Source organism: Sprattus sprattus (assembly GCF_963457725.1).
Source record: "Sprattus sprattus genome assembly, chromosome: 13".
Taxonomy (NCBI): Eukaryota; Metazoa; Chordata; class Actinopteri; order Clupeiformes; family Clupeidae; genus Sprattus; species Sprattus sprattus.
The window spans coordinates 4,381,008-4,403,422 of NC_137911.1; the positions used below are offsets into that span (position 1 = coordinate 4,381,008).

At 39.8% G+C, this 22,415-nt stretch overlaps 1 protein-coding gene across 1 annotated transcript; it reads left to right on the forward strand.

The window, feature by feature from the left end:
• Positions 1 to 15,191: 15,191 nt before the first annotated feature.
• pax1a (paired box 1a) lies at positions 15,192 to 18,957 on the forward strand (the record flags this gene model as incomplete). The annotated part of the gene is made up of 5 exons (XM_080849691.1): positions 15,192 to 15,195; positions 15,685 to 16,296; positions 17,249 to 17,379; positions 17,687 to 17,897; positions 18,872 to 18,957. 5 exons carry the CDS (start codon positions 15,192 to 15,194, stop codon positions 18,955 to 18,957), a joined length of 1,044 nt encoding a protein of 347 aa, XP_080705817.1.
• Positions 18,958 to 22,415: the final 3,458 nt, after the last annotated feature.

Consider the following 22,415-nt stretch of genomic DNA (forward strand, 5'->3'; position numbering starts at 1 on the left):
CGTCCCAGTGCTGCTCCTCCAGTGTGCTTTGTGTGTGTCTCTTCCTGACCACCCATACTGTGTTTGAGCTTCCCTGGGAGCATTCAGCACATGTTACATTTAAACTCAAACCGGCAAATCCAGGCTGGCTTTGTGCCAGGCTGGACTTCAGTTTGGACATACTTAGGTTTTGCTACCAGCAGCAGTTCTTTCACTTTATTGTGAGGTGAAGACACGGTCATTTGTTGAAAAACAGACATTTCCACAAGAAAGAACACACAACCATACTATCAGATGCATCTCAATTCAGTAGAAGCATCATAGATATAAATAGAATGCAAATGCAGAGATGCAAATAAAATAATCAGTCTTGTTCATGCATACATGAGTTCTTCTACAAACAACCTTGTGAAATGTGCTGGCTCCTTTTAACAGCATAGTCCTTCCTAGACAAATATATTTCACTTACTCATTTAATCATATAATGAAGCTTCATACACCAAAATGATCTTTTCCCCACCAGACATGAATCACTCTGGCAAATAAATTAAAATGCATCTGTACATTAGTCCTATTTTCTTTAGTAATATTTGTGAACTGGATACTGAACATTAAACCATACATTCATATAGTGGTATCCTTTCTGTAAATTGTGCTAACACCTATAAATTAAATAAGAGCTTGTACAAAAAGGAAAACAGAAATATTGCTTTATAAAATGGGTACTTTCTTTGGCCAATTTAATATTTTTCCAAAATATGATTTTGCATTTCTTCGATATGGCCGTTGATGGGAGCAAAGTTTGATGAATCCATGTGTGACTCCACAAACAAGCTCCCATTATGCGAACACGCGGCTTAACTTATGCAGCTTTCAACAAATCGTTGAAATGACAGACGACTAACAGCAAGAGCTCGTGTGTGTTTGAGGAAGTCAGTGGCCCTCTTATGTACCAGGTGAAACTGAGGCTCTCACTGAAATGCACGGAGAACACCCAACACAAACCCACTCCTTAGCCCAACTGGCATCCACACAAGGGTAGAAATAAGGGATCGTATTTATGGATGTCTGGCAGAAGGTTGAAAGCTGGAGTGGAAGGTTAAGCCTACACTATGCCCTGATCAGGCCACATTCTGCCTTTTAAACACTTACTCCCGAGTTTTTCCAGATTTAATATACCGTTTGATGGTCATTTTAACACAGATACTTGTGCCTTAAACTCTGCTATTGTTTTAGCCATGGGGTTTATTTGCCACGCTGGCCAATTGAAAACTATGCTGCACCTTTACTGTCAATTATAAATTAAATTGGCTATAGAATCCCTGTGCAATGTTACATTTTCAAAGTGTTCTTGTTGAACTCGGGCCATGTCATTTTTACAATTGTTAAGCTGTTGTCTGTGCAGCATTATTTACTATATTTAAACAATAAATTGTCCTGAGAACCAGAATATTTTTTATTGTTGTATTTAATATATTGTGGCATCACCAGTAAATTAGAAACCTATTGACTTAGCGGGTGATTTCGTTTCTCAGTGCTGTGCATTCGGAGATGAAAACCTTTTCAGTGTGTGCATTTTTCTCCTAATAATCAATATTGTAAGTTTAGGCTTTGTCAGGGAATGGTCAAATTTAGGGAAAGCTGGGGCCACATTTTCCACAACCACTAATGTCTAAAAGATTCCAAGATGGCTACCACACAGACACAGACACACACACACACACACACACAGCTGAGGACAAAGGAGGGAGCGAGAGGGAGAGCAAGTCATAAACTGTCTGTTGTGACATCAATACTCACTCTGTCTTTTGGATTCCAATGTCAGCATTGTGCTGCTATGCTGGTAACACTGATGGATATAGGGTCTGGATCTTGGCGGAAGACACAAGGTTTTCATAAAGCCATTAATCTTGAAAGGAGCAACTGTCAAAAACATACACTGCCCCTATTCCTGACATAAAAAAGGCACGTCCAAGGCCTTGATTTTTGGTTTAGCGGAAAACAATATCACACTGCATCTCGATAGCAGGCCTTGAATTTCCCAGCGCTGTGTTCTCACTGCGAGCCCCTCCACTCTGAGAGCCAAGGACAGCACATCCATACACTTTGGAGGACACGAATAAAAATGAACCAAGCCTGTCACCTGTCAGATTGGTCTTAATAGCAACCAGAGCTTTTAGATAGAAAGTATCTGTCCAGTGTTGTGTTCTGTTTCAATTCTGGATTTAAAACAATGACCGTTTAAAGAATGTTGTACTGTGGTAAGACTCTACACAACATTGTCATGGACACAGATGTCCATGATTAACTTAATTTCTAACATTGAATGCATACATGCTCTTATGTATTGCTTATAACTGTGTAATATAGAGCTTATCGAGATGTTATAAGACTTCTATATACATATGATGTACCGCTAATTTAATTGTCAGTAAAGTCTTAGTTTAGACTTGTCTGGGAAGTCCCGCCCCTCTTCTTCCGGCAAATTTGATTTTGCCTGAGAAGAGGGTCTGGCAAAGATTGCACAGCATTTCACTACAGCATTCTCAGGATCTCTGGGACCAATCACAAACTGGCTTTTGGCTACCTGGCGCGCCATTGGCGGATTTAAAATAACCACGTCTACGTAACAAAAGCGAAAGCAAAGAGAAAAGCACAGCAAACTATATACTGCTCTCGCGGCTGTCTTAGATGATTTCAAAGGCAAGTTTTCTTTGAAAATAGAACAGAAACCTGCTCTGGAACAATTCATACAGAAAAAAAAGACGTGTTTGCTTTATTACCAATCGTTGTATCGTTGTATAGTATCGTTGGTCTGATTGGTTAAAGGCATGTCCAATTACGTGACTGAAGTGGACCTCCATTTAGTACTTTGCCAGACTAACTGAGCAAATGAAATGCAGTGAAGGGGCGGGGAATTCCCAGACAAAGTTTAGACATCTCTACATTTTCCTTTCCATCTTTGGTCAGATCTTTTTCATTTCACATCTGCCTGTTTGCAAACTGTATTCTAGATGTCATCTAAATAATAAAGACATTTGATTGTTTGTACATGATATTGGAAGTGAGGTGAGAAGTGACCATAAACCAGCACCTGTTGTTGTAATTCAAAGACTGTGGGATTCTCAAAATAATGAAGGTTCCTTAAATTAATCAAAAGCAGCTGGTGAGTAAAGCTTTACAAAACAGTAGTCCCGTGCTGCTAGAGGGAACTGACAGGACTCTTTCAGTACAACTGGCCTTATGGAATCTATGTTTAAGTAGGGAATCATCATTTCAGAAGTACATTTGATCTGTTCTGAAGGCTATTTATTTTAAAAAGCTGTTGACAACAACTATTTTCTACCGGCGGAGCGGGAGGAGGAGCCCTCCAACTCCTAACTGGATGGTCTGGAGGCAGTTGGCGAGGAGAGAACGCGGAGGGAGTTGGACTGTTTTTTTTTTTTTTTTTTTTTTATGTGTATGCTATGAGTGATTCCCATTCCTGTTGTCCTATTCATTTCATAAATCTTGCTGCTAAGACACCTGAATTTCCCTGACGGGATTAATAAAAGTTTATCTTATCTTATTATCTCTCTAATTTGATGGTTACATGTCTTGCTTCTGTATATATGTGTCATTCATATATATTGTGAGGCAACATATTTCACATGGTCAAGGTCAGAAGAAGTCCGCTCAAACACACACACACACACAAACACACACACACACACACACACACACACACACACACACACACAGTTATTCTTGAAGCCTACATGGGGCCATCCTGCTCCATATTAGCAATCTGAACATGTCTCTGGCTTACAACCTCAGTATTATAATGTTTTTTGTTGTTGCCGCTTTTAAAAATGAGTCACATGCACGTCCATCAGTGCCGCTGCTAGCCATTTTGGTGCCCTAAGCATAACTCCTTTATTATGCCACCCCCCACCGCTGTGATTGGAATACAGGACTGGAGCCGTCCCTGACGGGGCAAAACAAAATCACATATAATTCGGGATGTCCCGGACAATTCGGGATGTTTGACAACCCTACTTGCACCTAAGTTATAACATATTTGAGTGTGCTAACATTAGCAATAACGTCAGCTCGTTTGAAATGTATGCATAGGCCAACCATTAAATTAGCAGCACATTTCCCGTATTTAACAATGATTAAACATGGACTTACCTGAAAGTGATGCAAGGGCATCATCTTGCAGTTTCTTACTCTCTCTTTTTTTCTGCCCCTGACACCTGTTGTCTTTTTGAGGCCATTTTCGACCTTCGACTTCGAAGTTGACCTAGCCTACTGTCGCTAGGCAACTGAGACAGAAAAGGGCACCCACGGCGAGCTTGGGAAGTTGAGTGTGTATTTGGGGGGGGGGGGGCACCATCGTTACTTTTTATTATTAAATATATCACTTGTTCTGCCTGTTTTGTGATATACATGCCTAAAAGGTGCCTTATATTTCTATACTGAAATAATATCGGCATAATTATTTTTATTACACTGACGTCCATCTCTGTCACTGATCCTCTCAGATGCCAGTTCAGATTTAGGTTTGGGCAAGGGCGTCAGTTTGTTTTTAGAAGTGGTGGGGACAATAACCATAAGCTTGAGTGTGGTTTGAAAAAGTGCTGGGTACCCTTATGTAAGCTATTCATCCATTCAACGTTGCATTTCAATATGCTCTACAGTATATTGTCAGGTGTTGAAAATCCCATTCGAACAATAAAAGTTGAAAACCACAGATTGTGTTTTGGCTTGTTTTGCAAAACGGCGTTGGAAACACCAGGGTATTGGCTCGGGATATGTAATGCTAATACACATAGGACAAAGAACAGTGATGGCAACTTAACACTTCTCTTGACAAAGTTTACCAGACAAAAAGTGTCAGACTGTAAAGGGTGTACGAAATGAAACGAGGTACTGAGCATCAGCCAGCGGCGTAACAATGACTTCACTTCCCCCTTACCGTCGTATCGTCAGAAACAATGATAATGCAATTTAGCGAGACGCAGGCCAATGTACTTATGATGTACAATGCACATTAAGGGTTGCTACAATATGTTGTCATGAAAACACCAATTAACACAGTATTTCATCGATCAAACTGATTTTGGAGAAAAAGTGTAAAATGAGCAGTAGACAACACATGGGGAAACATTAATACAACTTCTTCAGGGGGTTGTCAAACATTATTGTGAATTACGAACATTTACATGGATTTATGGGAACAGCCGCTCGACAGCGCCTGCTGCAACAAAACAAACTTCCTCCAACAATATCTTATTCTTTTAACGACATTGAAGCGAAAAAATACATTTGAAGTAGCATTAGGCGTATTTATATATAAAACGTAACATGCATGACGTTTACAATGGCATTCTACGGTAAGAAACAATAGCAGAGCCATGCACACCTCGCCAAAGGCTGATGTAACCAAGTGGTTATCCACAATCTGAGCTTTTGCTATTTGTTGCACTCATGACTGCTGAGAGATCGCTGCTTGAAAAGCAGGACGTGAACTATAGGAGTTGACAGTATATCAGACAGTAAACGCTATGTGATTAGCCTACCCTGGTGGGCCTAATTTCCGTTGGGCTGGGGGTCAGAGACGTAGCGTTCTCCTGAACACTCTTTGCCACAAATCCAAATGAAGATAATTTTGGCAGTTTTGCCACCCTTTCATCCTGCTCGTTGCGTTCATGCCGCTTCCTACAGCCACTTTTGTGTTTGAAGGGCATGGGGGAGCCTACTTATCGCTTACTGAACACGCAATGCAACACAACACAGGGAAGGAAACAATTGCAACAATTGTGGGTGGGCTATAGAATCTTTGACAACAAAATAACCCAGACATCCTTGCGATTTTTCGATGGAAATATTACTTAATAAAAACGAGACTCGTTTCATTCAGCAAAAGGCAAATGAGGCTAAATTATTATTTGCTGTTGTCAAGGCTGACTATTGTTAAAATGGTTATTGGGCAAGTGATAGCTCATTATTATGAATAACTGTCACCGTAATTGAGAAATGTTTGCGAATGTATGGGAGTGGATCATACGCAAGATTTAGATTAGACGATTTCGGTTGAGTATGTGGGGATTTTTTCGGTCGCAATTGGTTTGCACATTTTTAAAAGTGGTGGGGACAAAATTCTAATTATGAATAGTGGTGGGGACATGTCCCCCCCGTAATTTACGCCTATGGGTTTGGGGTTTAGCTCTCCTTCCTGTGAGCTGCCTAAACTCAGTTTGTGGAATGAGTGAGGTTTCCTCAACAGATTGTTGCATTTTCATTACATTGGATGATACGACATTCATGCACTAGAGGTTTTCCAATGGCTCTGCTGCCAGCCCTCAAAGGTATGAGGACACTGTGTTGTGTTGTGAAACAGAACAATGCCCAATAACGTGTTCCTCAAGGGTGTGAGCCTGTGCACTGTGAGAGAATCATTGTGGGCATTCTCACAGCATTCTTCCTTGAGAATAATCATGACCTGATCTGCTTGAACAGGAACTAGATCTACTAGATCTAGAGGTATTGTCACCCAGCAGGTGCACAGGATGTGAGAACTGTTCAGTTCACCCAGACACTGTGAGGTCTAAGGGCAGGTAGTGCACAGAAATATGGCCTTGATTTATGGGTACTGCTGTGTTTGTTTGTATTTGATAACCACTGTCAACCAACACCAAACTTCAATGTTTAGCCATACAGGGCAAATGGTTTAAGTGTCTCTAGATGGGAAACTGCGGATAAGAGTATATCAAGTACATATGGTCTTAGTGGGCATCCATACCGAGTCTAAATAGACAAAGACCAAGTTGAAAAGGCTAATAGTGTACAATGTCAGTTTCTTCTGATGACATATTCTTGGATCATAGTACCATAGGAGAAATGGCTCCTCTCTGTAGAGAGTTGAAAATGTTCCTAAATATCCTTCCCCAGATAATAAGAGCCAGATAAGTCGCCAGTGTTTGGCAAAACATTTATACATTTCAAGGACAGCCAACGTTGCAATGGTTGCAATGTGTGCAATGTGTGCAGGTACGTCATCCACTGAACACAGCCAAGTCAGGAAACACAGCCCATCAGTGAAAAGAAGCACTTTTATTTTCTTGGTTGAGTTTCATCTACAAAACACTAAGAAAGCTCCCACTTAGAGTGTGACAATTCAATTCAGATATTTGGTGAATGTTTTACTTGTGTCATCATTATTAATCAATACATTTGACATATAGAATATTAATCTATAGAATATTAATCTCTCTCTCTTTCTCGCTCTCTGTACACATATGTGTGTATGTGTGTGTGTGTATTCACAGCTTTTATTGCAAATATCAGCCATAGCAACTAACACCCATGCCAATACGTTAATAGTGCTGTTGAGGTTTTGATACTGACATCTATAAGAAAATAGGATATGGGATATTGGATTTTATGGGAGGATGCAATCTGATATTCTTCTGGTAGTGGCCTAAGGTAATGCCTGGCTATCTCAGAGGAAATGTCATATATGACTGCAGTCCCTTTTGAAGAGTTTAGAAGCATTCACACCAGGGGAGCTTAGCTAGTTGGAACTTGTATGTTATGATAGACAGATCTACTCTTACCTAGACATTGTTTTAAATTGTCTGATTGTTTTTCTTGTGTGATCATCAGACTTCATGCAACTTATGCAATGTGACACATCATGGAATATCAGCCACTGACCTTCCTGAGAAATTGAGCCTGTGTAGTCAAGTGTGTGAACGTATGCACATGTGTTTTGTGTGTGTGTACACATGGACATATTCACTAGGTTCCAGCACATAAAACAAAACTAACCTTATTCTGCAATAGAAAAATAATGATTGTACCACAACCAATTCAAATCTAACTAAATGACAAGTACTTATAGCCATGGAAAAGATATTGGTCACTATGCCATCACTATTTGTCTTGTCTCAAGTGCTTAAGGATTATTTTAAGTGCATGCTGGGACAACTACCTGCTGCCTGTGTGGGATACTACTCTACTACTCTACCACTCTACTCTACCTCTCTACCACTCTACCACTCTACTACCACTCTACCTCTCTACTACTCTACCTCTCTACCACTCTACCACTCTACTACCACTCTACCACTCTACCACTATACCACTCTACTACTCTACTACTCTACCACTCTACTACTCTACCACTCTACCACTCTACCACTCTACCTCTCTACCACTCTACCACTCTACCACTCTACTACCACTCTACCACTCTACCACTATACCACTCTACTACTCTACCTCTCTACCACTCTACCACTCTACCACTCTACCACTCTACCACTCATCTACTCTTTATCTGGAAATCAGACACGTCCTCTCCCATTCAGGCCACATTCTGCTCAGGTCAGAAGCCATTAGCTGGCCAGCTCAAACCTGCCCCGGTGCAGATTGGGTTTTGCAGTCTCATTAGTCCTTCTGCACTGCCGACTCAGAGCCTTCAAACCATAAAACCTGGCCAGCCATTCCCAGGCCTCGGATTTCTCCATTTCTCCCCTCTATTGCCAGCTAAAGGATACCAAAGTCCTACTTGAACTTCCAACTAAAGTTGTTAAAAGAGTATTTATAAAAGTCAATGTGTTAATGCACTGTTATAACAAAGGTCCACACACTGATACATATGAATAGAGGATGGATCAGGGCAGGAATACATCATGTCCCAATAGCTTGAATAGAGGCTTCCACTTAGGCACTGGTTTGGGGATGGAGCATTTAACATGTGGTTACTGAGGGCAGTAGTGTAGTAGGAGTGCTGGGGCCAATCACTCACGTCTCACACATATACTCTCATGCATAACCAGTATGGATATGCCGTCTGGACCCCTCCTCTCAATGGTTTTACAAACCATTCAATTTATTGCAATTTTATCCATAAGCTGAGCTACTCTGGTGCAGCAAAACTGATTTCCTTCATACCTAAAGCTGTCCTTATAAATTACTAGATCTATACTGTCAAGTTGCAACATACCAGCTTTGCTGGTGTAAAACTGCATTAGGTGTCATGGAAATGGGCGGGTCTCAACATCACAATACAGACAGAATCTAAGTCGGATGAAGTTTAAGGACGTAAAACCAGTGGTGGAATGTAACAAAGTATTTTTACTTCGTTACTGTACTTCGTTACATTTTTACGTATCTGTACTTTACTTAAGTAAAAATAATAGTGCATACTTTTTACTTTTACTTCGTTACATTTTGCAGCTATTATCTATACTTTTACTCCGCTACATTTCTACAATATGTGTCGTTATTCGTTACATTTTATGAACACAGTTTCGCCAAAATGTTGCCTACACAAAAATATGGATTGCGTTGCTTTAGGACGTTTCAGCCAATCAGGTGGCTCTATCAGCTCCAATGACAGCAGAGTGTGAATTTGCCTGCAGCAATACGGGAGACTTGCCTGTTTTGCTTAAACATTCGACAAACAGCCTGACTAACAAACAACTTTTCAGCATGGATTCAGAGTCAGCCTCATCTGAGGACATGTTCAAGTTCAGAGGCCCCAAGAATAACTCGTAGAGGTTTCAGTGCGTTTCCTGTCTACCTCAAAAAAGGAATTGCTAGCCTTCAAAGGTTCTGCTTCAAATTTGGAGAAACAGGTCGAGTTATGCAGAGTTCTTGCTATGCTAAGTTAATGTCTATGACTTATGAATATCGTATGCGGTTACTGACATGATTTTATACTGTTATCTAGCGAAATACATGTTGACATACAGCAATAGCATCAAAATAACACGATTGTACCTTGATTATTTATTTAACGTAGTGGTAAGATAAAGCTGGTAGTTTAGCATTGTCAAGCTAACGTGAAGATTTGCCTTTTTTATTGACTGGTTATTGCCTGGCATGCAAACTTAATGCCTAGTGTTGAGTAACTCAATATGTTTTTTTTTTTCCTTGCATTGACCAGTTTAACAACTCCATTTGTTTTTCATGTTTCATATTTCCATTTTTTACACGTTTAACAATTAAATAAAAGATTAAAAGATACAAAATTGTGTCTTTATTGGTTTGGCTTAGCCTAATGGTATTAACTTTGCAAATAATCCCTGGTAACTCGTCATCTGCAGAATTACAAGATAGAGTGTGAACAGTTTTACAGACAATAGGCCCAATAAGTACACCAACCTTTCCAATTAACAAATGTTGTTGCTTATAATTATTACTAGTAGTGACATCTGTAGAGGCATTTATTACCAGTCGCTATTTCTTTATCAAAATGGCACAGTCTAGACATTGAGAGACAACCCATTGCGTGAGTACTTTTACTTTTACTTTTAAAGTAAATTAAAACTGAGTACTTTTTACTTTTTACTTAAGTAGGATTGTTGATGTAGTACTTTTACTTTTAATTTTACTTTCATTTTCCTGGGTACTTGTACTTTTACTTAAGTACTAAACTTCAGTACTTCTTCCACCACTGCGTAAAACCTATTTCGGAATGCTCTGTTTTATTTCCCCTACCCCATGTTGATCCTAGTCTGCTTAATGCACGCAACTCTGGCTCTGACTAATAATTTCCATACTGGGCAATGAGATCACAAAACTCACAAACACTAAATCAAAACCGGAGGCACAACGGGTCTTCAATAAAACACCATGGCCTATCCAGTCGAAGAAGGAAAAAGAAAAGAAAATTCAAACCATATCGTATGCAGTATGTATTGTGTGGGACTACATCGGTTATTTCAAATTAAAGTTGGCAAAATCATGGTGAATTCGTTATTATCATGTGTACCATAATTAAGTGAAAGGGGTCCCTTCGAGATATGCTATGGCCTCATCAGCTTGAACTAATACTGCGATATGTTTCGAGTAATGACAAATGGTTAAATGGTCTATGTTATCATTAACGACCATATACAAAGAATTCATTTCAGTAAAGCTGTTGAGGGAAGGATTTGTTGCCATAAACTCTCTGAGAGAAAGGCCAAATTCAAGGAGTTGGAGCGGTCTCTCGTTAGCATTTCATACACAGCAGGCAACTTTCAGGTTATTTCGATTCACGCAATTTACGTTGCGATTAATGCAAGTTATATATGACAAGCATAGTATGTGTGTGCGTGTGAGCGCGTGCGTGTGAGGGCTAGTAGCCTATTGAATATCAAGGTCACTGAAATTTTCACAGCTCGATGTTTGAAAAACAAACAAACAAAAAATAAATATATTAGGTGGGCGTCATATGTCTCTAAGCCGTCTTTAGAGAAGACCAGTACGTGGCGTCAGGGAATGGAATCTGAAAGGGATTGCACAAGCAACACATTGAACTTGTAATTTAATTACAAGGCCGGGGCATGAAAAGCAGTGAAATGAAACGCAGCAACAAGGATCGAGAAAACAAAAAATATCAAGATCATTTAAACGATGATGGGCTAACCAACTCCACCCTGTAGGCTACCTAACAGGCCTCCTTATTTGAACCGTTCTTTCATTTCAGTTCAAATCAACGCTGCTACTTCAAGATGCCTAGAAGCTAGAACTAACAGAAAAATAACCTTTATGACATATGTTCCTATATTAACCTACCAAGGATGAAACGATTAAGCTTAGCCTACATGATTCATGAGGCATAATTCCAAGACTGGATCAGATATAGCTACTAATTTATTTACAGTTGGATTATTTATTTGAACTAACTGAAAGGGACCGATCCGTTTGATGAAAGGGTGCCTTAAAATGGTCCTTAATCGAAAGCTGAGTTTCTAAGCCGAGTTTCTAAGGTGTCGGGTTTACATTGTAGGCCTACCTGCTCTCTTAATAAAAACGCTTACAAAATTATGTATTATTTTAAACTAAGATTAATTTAATTTAATTTTTTTTTTTTTTGCAAAAGATTCCTCTGTAAAAAAGAAGAAGAAGAAGAAGAAAACGGCTCAGAGGCCTCCAAGACTGATGTGCGCCCAGGGATAGCTCCCGCTAATGCAATCCACTTTCGAAAATGAAGATGGACAGGCCCTGGAAAAGATGGGAACAGTGGTGTGGATATGCCCATGCGAGCCCTTTGACACTTGAGAATTATAGGCTGATTCATTTGAAATAATACACGGTTCATTTGACAAAATCAGAAGCGTTCCTAGATAATAGCCTATAATTATAATCTGCAGGAATTCGCACTTTTTTTCACAGGGAATTTGGATTTATTCTAGATCCTAGATTGTTGTTTTCGTTTGAAGGCCACCGAATACACTGAAATTCATTGACACATTAATTTTAGGGTGCAAATTAATTTTATCAAGCAAAATGTTAGCCTTGGGAATATATTGTTTGAAAGTATTTGTTTTGAACACAATATAGCCTAGTCACAATAGACTTTTTATTTCCGCATTTTCAGTTTCATTCACAGCATTGATTAACAATATGGACGGCTGACTGGTGAGCACAACAGCGATTACTGAATTGAAATGACTGAATGAGCGCCTTCTCTGTCTAGGGTGGCGTTTTCAATTGATGTTCAACGAATCCATAGCCCAATTTAATGTATGATCTATCCTAGGTGTAATGGCTATACCTCTATGAAAAAGTACCAGTAGCCTACTTGTGTCATTTTGTATTAAATTAAATCCTAAACTACATGCAAATAAATGCACGCGAGGGAGGACAGTTTAATTTAAGTTCAATTTCGCAAGTGAAAACATCATTTTGTATTCTTTTCAAATATCGAGGATTAAGGTTAATTGGTTTTGAGGACAAATTAAAAACTGTGTAATAAAATTGGACAGTAACAAATCTCACTCGAAGGACTGTTGAAAAACATTCAAATGTTAAAGTATTTCGACAATGCACTATTTTCACCTTTGTCTGGCTGGTGACCTAGCGTTTTCCTTAGAGGCTAATTAAAAATAATGGTTTTAAGAAAACATTTGTGCAGTCATACTACTGTTTACTGAAAATACCTCACATTCCATATTTCATTAAAACAGCGTAGTTTTATTTTGAGAGGACAACAACTTCACCCCTTAAATGTTCTCCCTCTTGCGTATTCCACCCAAGAAACAAGAACACACTGTGAATGAGCATCATTGCACATATAGTAATAAACTGATGCTGCTTTCATCGACTCTGTTTAAACTCAAGTAACTGCATTTCATTCAAAACAGCCACTGCATCCATTACATTTTACTTTACGGCGACTGTCAAACATAATAGATTGACACTCCATGCCCAGGTTTGAGGTGTTGTAACGGCATACAGCCTGTGCATTCTCACTGCTACCTCACATCATAAAAATAACCATGCAAGCTTCCATACCTTATCATCCGCCGAATTTGCTCCGATTGCCACGATCATTATGGAAGTTATACATTCTAGAAAATAGGATTTTTCTCCGGTGACTCGGTGTCATATGTTTCTACTTCGGTCGAACACATAATGGTGGAAATCTCCACTACCTCCTTTTCCCAGAAGAGGGCAACACTTTACCCTCGACCACAACCGAGTGTGTTCGGTTCTTCTTGAATGAGACCGGGGGTTCAAACGCACATCTTTGTGTCAAAAATGGATACATTTCCATAGACAATATTCCATTGATAAAGTAAAAGTGGACTGACTGAAAGAGAATGTGTAGCCTATCAAACTGAGGTAGGCCACATCTCCGCCTCTTCCTCTCCAATATTGGGGCCAGGGCCTATGATGGCAGAATCCCAGAAGAAAGAAAACAGGGCTTAATTTAACTTCTGATTTTTAATTATTGTAGCCTATGTCGCTACGCGTGACCCGAAGTGATGTTTTCCATGTGTGGCTTGCCTTCAGACTTGCGAACTGGTCTCATCAGAGAAGATAGTGACACTGTTCCTTGTTACTGTCGGGTCGACTGTTAAGTTTAACAAGAGACATTTTGCGAGCCAGTAAACTAAACCTTCTTTATTTACACAGGAAACACCGAGAACATGTTGTGATAAAGTCAGCCTTTGGAATTTAGTCGATAGCCTATATAGTTACAGCTGTACTAAGCATCATAGGTATTGAATACAGCAGGCCCGGATTTAGTACAAATGAAACACTTCTTCAAACTGGTTTGTCCATTCTGACTGTACCACTATTAGCACTGCATTAGCCGTGCATCACTGACCTCGCGACCCCATCCACGCGAACACTCCATCCTAATATGCAATTGACTGTCATGTGCAACCTGTGGTGGTCAGGTCCGTTCCCTCCACAACCCGGTCAATCACGCCGGAATTATGATCATACTTCAACGAAATTCATCAGTAAGTGACAGTCAACGCAGGAGCCTTTTCTAGGCAGAGGGTAAATGACCCTGCCGTTCAACCTGACTTTTCACTACATCACTTTAATCCGGCAACGAAAATTCATGGCACAAGTTCTCACCAGGAAGGCATATGACACATTTGTTACTGTTTTTGTGTTCATGTATACCATCTATGTATGTCATTTATTTTAATGCTTTTTAAAAGGATATATGGGCAAGGTTATGTCTGCTCTATGTATGCCGTAACTAAATTATGGCTATATATATAGGCTATAGGCTACTCTTTTACCCATTTATTTGTACCCAATGTTTCAGTCGAAGCGTCACGGAGTTATATAGCCTACCTTACAGCATAACAAAATACTTTTTAAAGTAGGCTACAGGTATCCAAGTGATTTTGGACATAAACTGTAAGTGTGTTTGGCTTAAACTGAACTGCAGTCGCCAAACTCCCCTGTATTTTAACATTCGGTTTAAAACTTGTCTATTCGCAATTCGTTTTAAATAAGACCACTTTTCTCTGTATGTGCAGGTATACATTGGAGCAAAGTATCGGACCCATCTCACTTACCAAATTGGATTACCCAGAGGTTAAACTGTACAGACCGGATGGCGCATTGGCGGGGCAGCCTATCCGGAGACTGACGGACCAATGAGATCAAACCAATGCGCGTAGCGTAGCCAGCTCGATTGACGTGGAGGACGCCTCAAATTAATCTGAGCAAACTCCAGACTCCGGGATAAGACAAATTTGTCTTTAACGGATGAAGATCACTCCAGTCCCAGTGTTCACAATAGTTTATCCCCACATCTTGTCGTGGGGCGTGGGACCGCAGCTTCGAGAGAAAAACTTGGTGACTCCGTAATTTTCTTGTTAACTTCCTCGCTTCACCCCGGTGCAATCGACAGAAACAGTGCGTTCAGCCATTGAAGAGTAGCTATTTCAAGGAAAGCATCACAAAACCACGGGCAAATGGGTGAGCCACTCTTCACGTCTGCATGCTTCACTGGCAGGAAGATGATAGCGGCAGAGCATGTTTTACACGCCTGCATAACGCCAGATATAACCGTAAAGTCGACCACGAATATAGTCAAAACTGTGTGGTGTCTTTGCACGGATACAAAAAGCTACTGGAAACAAATATTCAGGAAAACAGAATTGAGTCTGAATTGTGTCATACTATATATGCATGTGATGAGTGTCTGCGTGTAAGCTGTATCTTGTCTATAGTTGGGTATATAGCCTATCATGCTTTTCCGATTCTAATTGTCATATTACAATCAATATGAGGGGCGAGGTAAGTGTTGTCTATTTGCTGTAGCCAACGGGGACTAAATAATAGAGCTGCTTACATTGGATCGCCATTTTCCTCATAACTTTAAATAGTGACGGCATGGAAAGACTTCATGTTCTCCCGCTGTTTTTGAGCATATACAGTGCAAGTAATGAGTTTTCTTTCTTACAGAGCAAACGTATGGGGAGGTGAACCAACTTGGCGGGGTGTTTGTCAATGGTCGTCCGCTGCCCAATGCTATAAGGCTACGGATAGTGGAGTTGGCCCAGCTCGGGATACGACCCTGTGACATTAGTAGACAACTCCGCGTCTCTCATGGCTGTGTGAGCAAGATTCTAGCAAGGTACAACGAAACCGGGTCAATTTTACCCGGTGCTATCGGTGGGAGCAAGCCACGGGTTACTACGCCGAACGTGGTGAAAAACATAAGGGAATACAAGCAGAATGACCCAGGGATCTTTGCTTGGGAAATTCGAGACAGACTTCTAGCGGACGCAGTTTGTGACAAATACAACGTACCATCAGTCAGCTCCATTAGTAGGATTTTACGGAACAAGATTGGAACTCTGTCCCAGCCGAACCAGTATGAGTCCTGCAAGCAACAGCCCCAGCAAGGAATTGCATACAATCATATCTATCCCTATTCATATCCAAACGCAATGTCACCCACTGGGACCAAAATGGGCAACCCTGGTGTGTCTGTCACGGGCCTATCACGGGCCTGGCCCTCGGCGCACACCGTCAGCAATATCCTTGGTATTAGAGCCTTCATGGATCCCGCAGGTCGGTAATTCCAACACGAATAATTAATCTTATTTTTGATCAGCTATGGCTTTCACATATTGTTCGTTTTAAAAAATTGTCCATAATAGATTTTATTGTAAGTAATTCCTCGATGTTTGTACAGAAACCTTTGGTGTGAAATGCAACATAAAGCAAGTAGCTTTTTTTCATGTAGGCCCTCAACCTAATAAGGTAACTCATACTGTAGTTTCTAAAATATCTAAGGTCGTATTTGAATTGGAAAAACACTTCGTAGTCAGTGTAAAATGAAATAGATTAATCGAGATGGGCTGTTTATCGACAAAAACAAACAATTTCCTGGAAGTGTGTAGTAGTTGGATAACATGGTATTGGCCTAGATGTTTATATTTGATACCCTGACAACAAAGAACATTATACTTTCTGATATTTTATTATTGTGTTATTATTGATTATTTTGGCTACTATAACATTTGATATTTTGATATTTTTGTACGCTGAACTTCTCAACTTTTACATTGTTTAAGGCAATGGCAGACCAGTAGGCTATGCAATGTAGCCTAAATAGCTATCAAAATTATATTTGTAATATATAATTATAATTCATATTTTATGTTTTCCTTTTATATTATCAAATATATGGTGTATTATTTATAATTATATAATACACCATGTAATACATATTTATGTACACAAAGATAATTGAAGGTCATTTAAATTATCTTTGTGTACATAAATATGTATAACATTGATAAAATGTTATTTGTGGGGTTGTTAGGCCTCTGACTTTGTAGCACAGGATATTTTTACGATGTATCTCTCTTAAAGTATTTTTGTTACATAGACGTCTAATATCACGGCATATTTCTAACAATGAATCTTATTTTGGAGGTTTTGTTGCCAAACTATTTCACAGCTCGTTTATGCTCTGCTGGTATGGATGTAGCCTGTAATATTTTTGTTTTCCAACCAGCCCTCGCTGCAGAGGGTTATCCACAAAAAATGGAAGACTGGGGAGGTGTCAACAGAGGGACGTTTTCCACCGCTCATGGGGTGAACGGAATAGACAAATCAGCTGTCGACACAGACATAAAATATCCTCAGGTAAAAGTCCTTATTAAAACATATGAACATAGAACACCGTACAAATGGCAGTTAGTTTAAAACGTTTTTCAAAATGATGAAGGGGCATTCTCTGCACAAAAAAAACATTAGATTTATCCCCAGTGAAGCCTACTTGGCTGTGCAAAATGCAAATGTTTTTCCAGAGTGGAGGTGCCATTGTAGCCTACATTCCTCTCAATACGTCAGCGTTGGTTACTTTTTGATAAACAAAGAATAACCATCATTTATCATTATTTGTCTGTCTTCTTTACTCTATTTTCTTAGTGTGTGTGTGTTTTTTTCACAGACTTCATCATCATTGTCCAGTTACGTACCTGCGTGCGCATACTCTCCCTCAAACCAGTACGGTGTTTATAGTGGTCCAGCGGGCAGCTATGTCACTCCCGCACATCACTGGCAAACCCAGAGCACGAACCTGTCGCACCCAAACAGTGCTATGACGATGCACGCGGGTGACATCCATTCGCAAATGGCATTCAAACATGCAGCGCGAGATGGTAGGCCTATGCCTAATTGTGGTTGATTACTTCCAAATGAGATTTTAAAATGTATAATGAAGACTTTGTCGAAAATGTTTTTTTTTTTGTCTTGCAATATAACCATACGTTTGTTTTACCATTTCTTGTCAAAACAAAAGACAGAAACAGTGTCTTCATTAAAAAATATATTAGTCAGTATAAATTATTTCTTAGAAACGTTTAAGATTGAGACCAAAACACTCCAAGACTCCATGACATGTCTTAAAGGTAACATTTAGAAAAATCCTATAGGCTTATTCAATGTCCAGTTTCAAAAAAGGTTTGTCTCTATGATGCCATGATGAGTGGTGCCGTATAGTAATTTGCATCATGCCGAGTTTGTGTTAGGTTAGTAGCTTTCAGTCAAACATAGCATCTCCTCTGATGTAGTTGTATAACAGCATTGCATTGTTTTGGCATGACGTGTGCATATAATCTGGTGTTAATTAATACCGATATAAAACTTCAGAGACAACCTTAGTAGTTCATAGAGGGAAAGTCATGAATGTATGTGCTTTGTTCGATTCATTACTATAATAATCTGTCTTTTCAGTGGGGTTTTAAGGCTCACTTAAACAGACTTTCTGTTTTTCCCTTTTGTTCTGTTTTTAGGGAGGGCTTTTGACCTTAAGTTGTCATTTATCATCTCTCTAAAATTATTGTTATTGTTTGTTTCTCTAATACAAAAAATATTATCATTATTATTGATATCACTATCGAAATGATAATTATGATTATGGTTATACTCCAAGCAGGCCGAATGTTTTTGTTAGCCTAGCCTACAGAAAAGGCTAATACACAGCTGGTATCCTTATTAATGATTTATAAATATTTCTGGCCATTACTTATGAAAATGGACGTGATGTTGCGTGAACAGTGTTTTGATGAAGGACAGAATTACGACTTGTTTGCTCTCTAAACACACTCCTTGTCTGTCTGCCCCTTCTTTCCAGCAGACCGTAAACCTCCCAGTCCCCTAAGCAAGCACGAGGCGATGAACAGCATACACGGACTCAGTCTTCCTACCTCATCATCATAACCCCCCCAGCAGCTAAAGGGGAATTACCACACGTCACAAGCCGCAAATACCCTACACCCATTTAATTGCGCGCATTTCAAGATCTCGAACAGTAAGTCAAAGCATTATCTAAAATGTGTCTCAAGTGTCTTGGAGGAATGTATCGATTCGGCCGTCTGTTGTCAAGCTTACCATAACTTGGCCCTACACTATGGCTAAAACTGAATGTAAACCTCAAAGCATGGATGCTGTAGCCTCCCTCATGCCACGATGTTGGTGGAAGATAGTTTTGGAATCGTAAGAAACTCCATGTATAGCCTGTTTCTATCAAAGATTGCAATCATAAAACTTATGTCACTGATTCAAATCTGCGAATTTGTTGTTCTGCTTGGGGTTATTTTGATGACAAAAGGCAGAGATGCCTCTGCATGTACAGAAATCAAGAACACGCACGGACTGGTACAGATTGAGACTGCATTCAACTCAACGATGTGAACAAGTTATTAATATTACATGTAAAATACTTGCAAAAGCTTTAATTATATTTTTTATAAATACTTGTAAATGTGCTAAATAAAGTCATTGTAAATATAAACTTGGCGACAGTGTGTTGAAATGCATTTGTAGTCAAGTCTCATCTTTGCTTTGCGACCTGAGATCAAGTTGAAGATGAGCACCTGTCCTGCTCCTGTGAGTTGTGTTAGGGGCCTTATTAGTGCTTGCGATAAGTAAATCAGCATATCTAGCTGAGATCATCAAAAAGTGCATATGTGAGAATGTTTGAATTGGCTATTTGCTCGGGCAATGATGCATTCCTCTCTTGGCGCCTCATGTGATGCTATCAGGTCGGCTGGACGGATGCCCTTTTGGTGCACTATCAGTATTAACCATTATTCACACTGGAGTCTGTTTTGTTCAAAGGCCAATTAAGATCTCATTTTGATTAAAATATTTGAACCGTAGCCTACCTTGGTCCGATATTTCTAAAGCACATGTCCGGCTATTACGTGTGCCTTACCGCCCATGTTCGCCTTGCTGTTGTCAATATGCTTAGCTTGTGAAGTGAGATCACCTTAAAGCTGTTTATGATTCAATTTCAGTCATATAATTGTGGGCTACCATCTCGTTGTGGAATTAGACGGTACATTATGGACTGAAGGAGTCAGTGTTGTCAAGTGCCAGCAAACAGTGTTGGTATGGAAAGATCCCGGACTGGAAAAGTGTAACATACTGTTCGTTTTCATCTATAAAAAGGCAAAAACACATATTGAGAATGCATTTTCAAATAAAAACACTAATTTATACAGAAGTGTGACTTTTATAGAACAATTAGGCAGGTGAAATTCTTTACATTCAGTTGTCAGTATAAATATATTGATTATGGTTCTCAAACTATTTAAATAATGTTTACAGGCCTCCGGATTATTTATTCTTATGCAATAGAACACTCGTGCTATCAAAAAATAATCATATCGCTTGTACAACTGCACTGCACTTAATTCTCTCTTTCTGTTTGTCAGACACACACACACACACGCACGCATAGCCACTCACTGACTCATTTAAACACACTCGTGCGTTTGCGCGCACAGACACGTGCCAACTTTCAGCTATAAAACTAGAGACAAAATATAAATAGTGCTGTAGCCTACATGGAAAACACTACATTACGTCCAAATGATACAAACCAATTGACATTTCTTTCGTCATTGCACGATACATTTATGTTTTTGAAATCAGGACGCAATAAGAGATAAATCTAAGGCCCAATCCCATTTCTAATCTCCACCCCTACCCTTACCCCTACCCCTTTGCCCTCGCTTTTTCAAACGGAGCCATAACGTAGGGGTAGTCGAAGGGGTTTAAACTCTAGCCCTACGAATTGACCCTTCCGCGACCACTCCCCAAAACGGTAACTGATCAATCATAGCATAGCATAAACAAACATGGCGCCTGCAGCTGTTATTAACACAATGCAACATTTCATCAAACACGTTTTAAAACCATGAATTACAAAGAAAATACTTTCATTTGTGTGATGCTTTTCCTGCTGTTTCCGACATTTTTAAAGGGACTCGCGCGATGTTTCTTCTTTAATGATCACGGGTTCGCAATGCATTGGGGGAAATCGGTCTCACCCCTTCGTTTGAAGTGTGCCCTCGGAAAATCTCCGTTTGGATGGGTGGAAAGCCCTTCCCCTCGTCCCTACCCCTCTGTCCTAACGTGAATTGGGATAGCACTACCCCTCCACGTGAACGCGCAAAACGGAGGGGAAGGGGAAAGACGAAGGGGTAGGGGGTGAAATGGGATTCAGCCTAACTCTGCTTGGAGCTTTGCTCTCTAGAGGTACCCCACATTCATAGCCAGAGAGATCAAACCAATCAGGGCCTTGTTTCCTGAACGCGAAAAAGCACTTGAAATCGGTCGTAAGAGGGATCCTACGTTGCAGAGCAGTTTCCCGACGCCGCACTTAAATTGTTCTTTCGCTGAGAAGAATTCTACGTGTGGTCAGGACCAGTAGTAACTTCACACTTAGCGAACTTCACACTTAACTTCACACTTAGCGATGCAATCCACCAGGGGCGTCGTTCGCCCGTCGTTCGGAAGAAAGGGGAATTTAAAAAAAAAACATGGCTCCTTGAAGTGAGGAATATTTTACATTAATAAAGCTATCTACACAACTTTTTATATGTTTATAATGACTCGGTTTGATCTGAAATGTGCTACGCGACCGATGCAGAGTATGTATGTCTTAACTGAAGCTTTCAAACAGTAGTTTTAAGGCACAATTAGCGCTTATGCCACCACTCCATTGGCTTATATGGTAGCTTTCTAGCTAGATACTAAATACATTACATGTAAGTATTTTTGGCTTATAATTAATTTAAAAATGACGACAGTCTTGTTTCGTGCTCTACACAGTTGTATACATATATATTTGCAACCATGTTCTTCATTGAAACTTTTTTTAAATCGCTAGTTTCATAGCTCATACAGTCACGCATGACGTACGCTTTAACCCCCTCGACACCTTATCCAGGGGCGTCGTTCGGCGTTACTATCCCCGCCCCGAATTCAGTGCACAGTGCATGTTCGATGCACACATAGGCTAGCTAATTTCACAGCAATTAACGTAAACAGGTTAACCTGACGTAAACAGCTCTTAAGATATACTTAAGAACTCGTGCACGTTGCGCTCGTGCACCTGACTTTAAGATGATGTTCGGGAAATGCTCGTAAATAGAAAGTGTTACTGAGTCGACTATGTCTTAAAAATCCACGTAGGCCGTTAAAATACGTCGTTATCGGGAAACGAGGCCCAGGCCATTAATGAATGATCATCACTGGCTCTTCATTTATTACATCAAGGCCAATGTATTGCGCAAGAAATGAAAATGCTGAAAATTGATAGTATACTTAAACCAATGAATTTCAGAGCAATTAACTAATGGATATTGCTAAGGTACTGTTGTTGATGA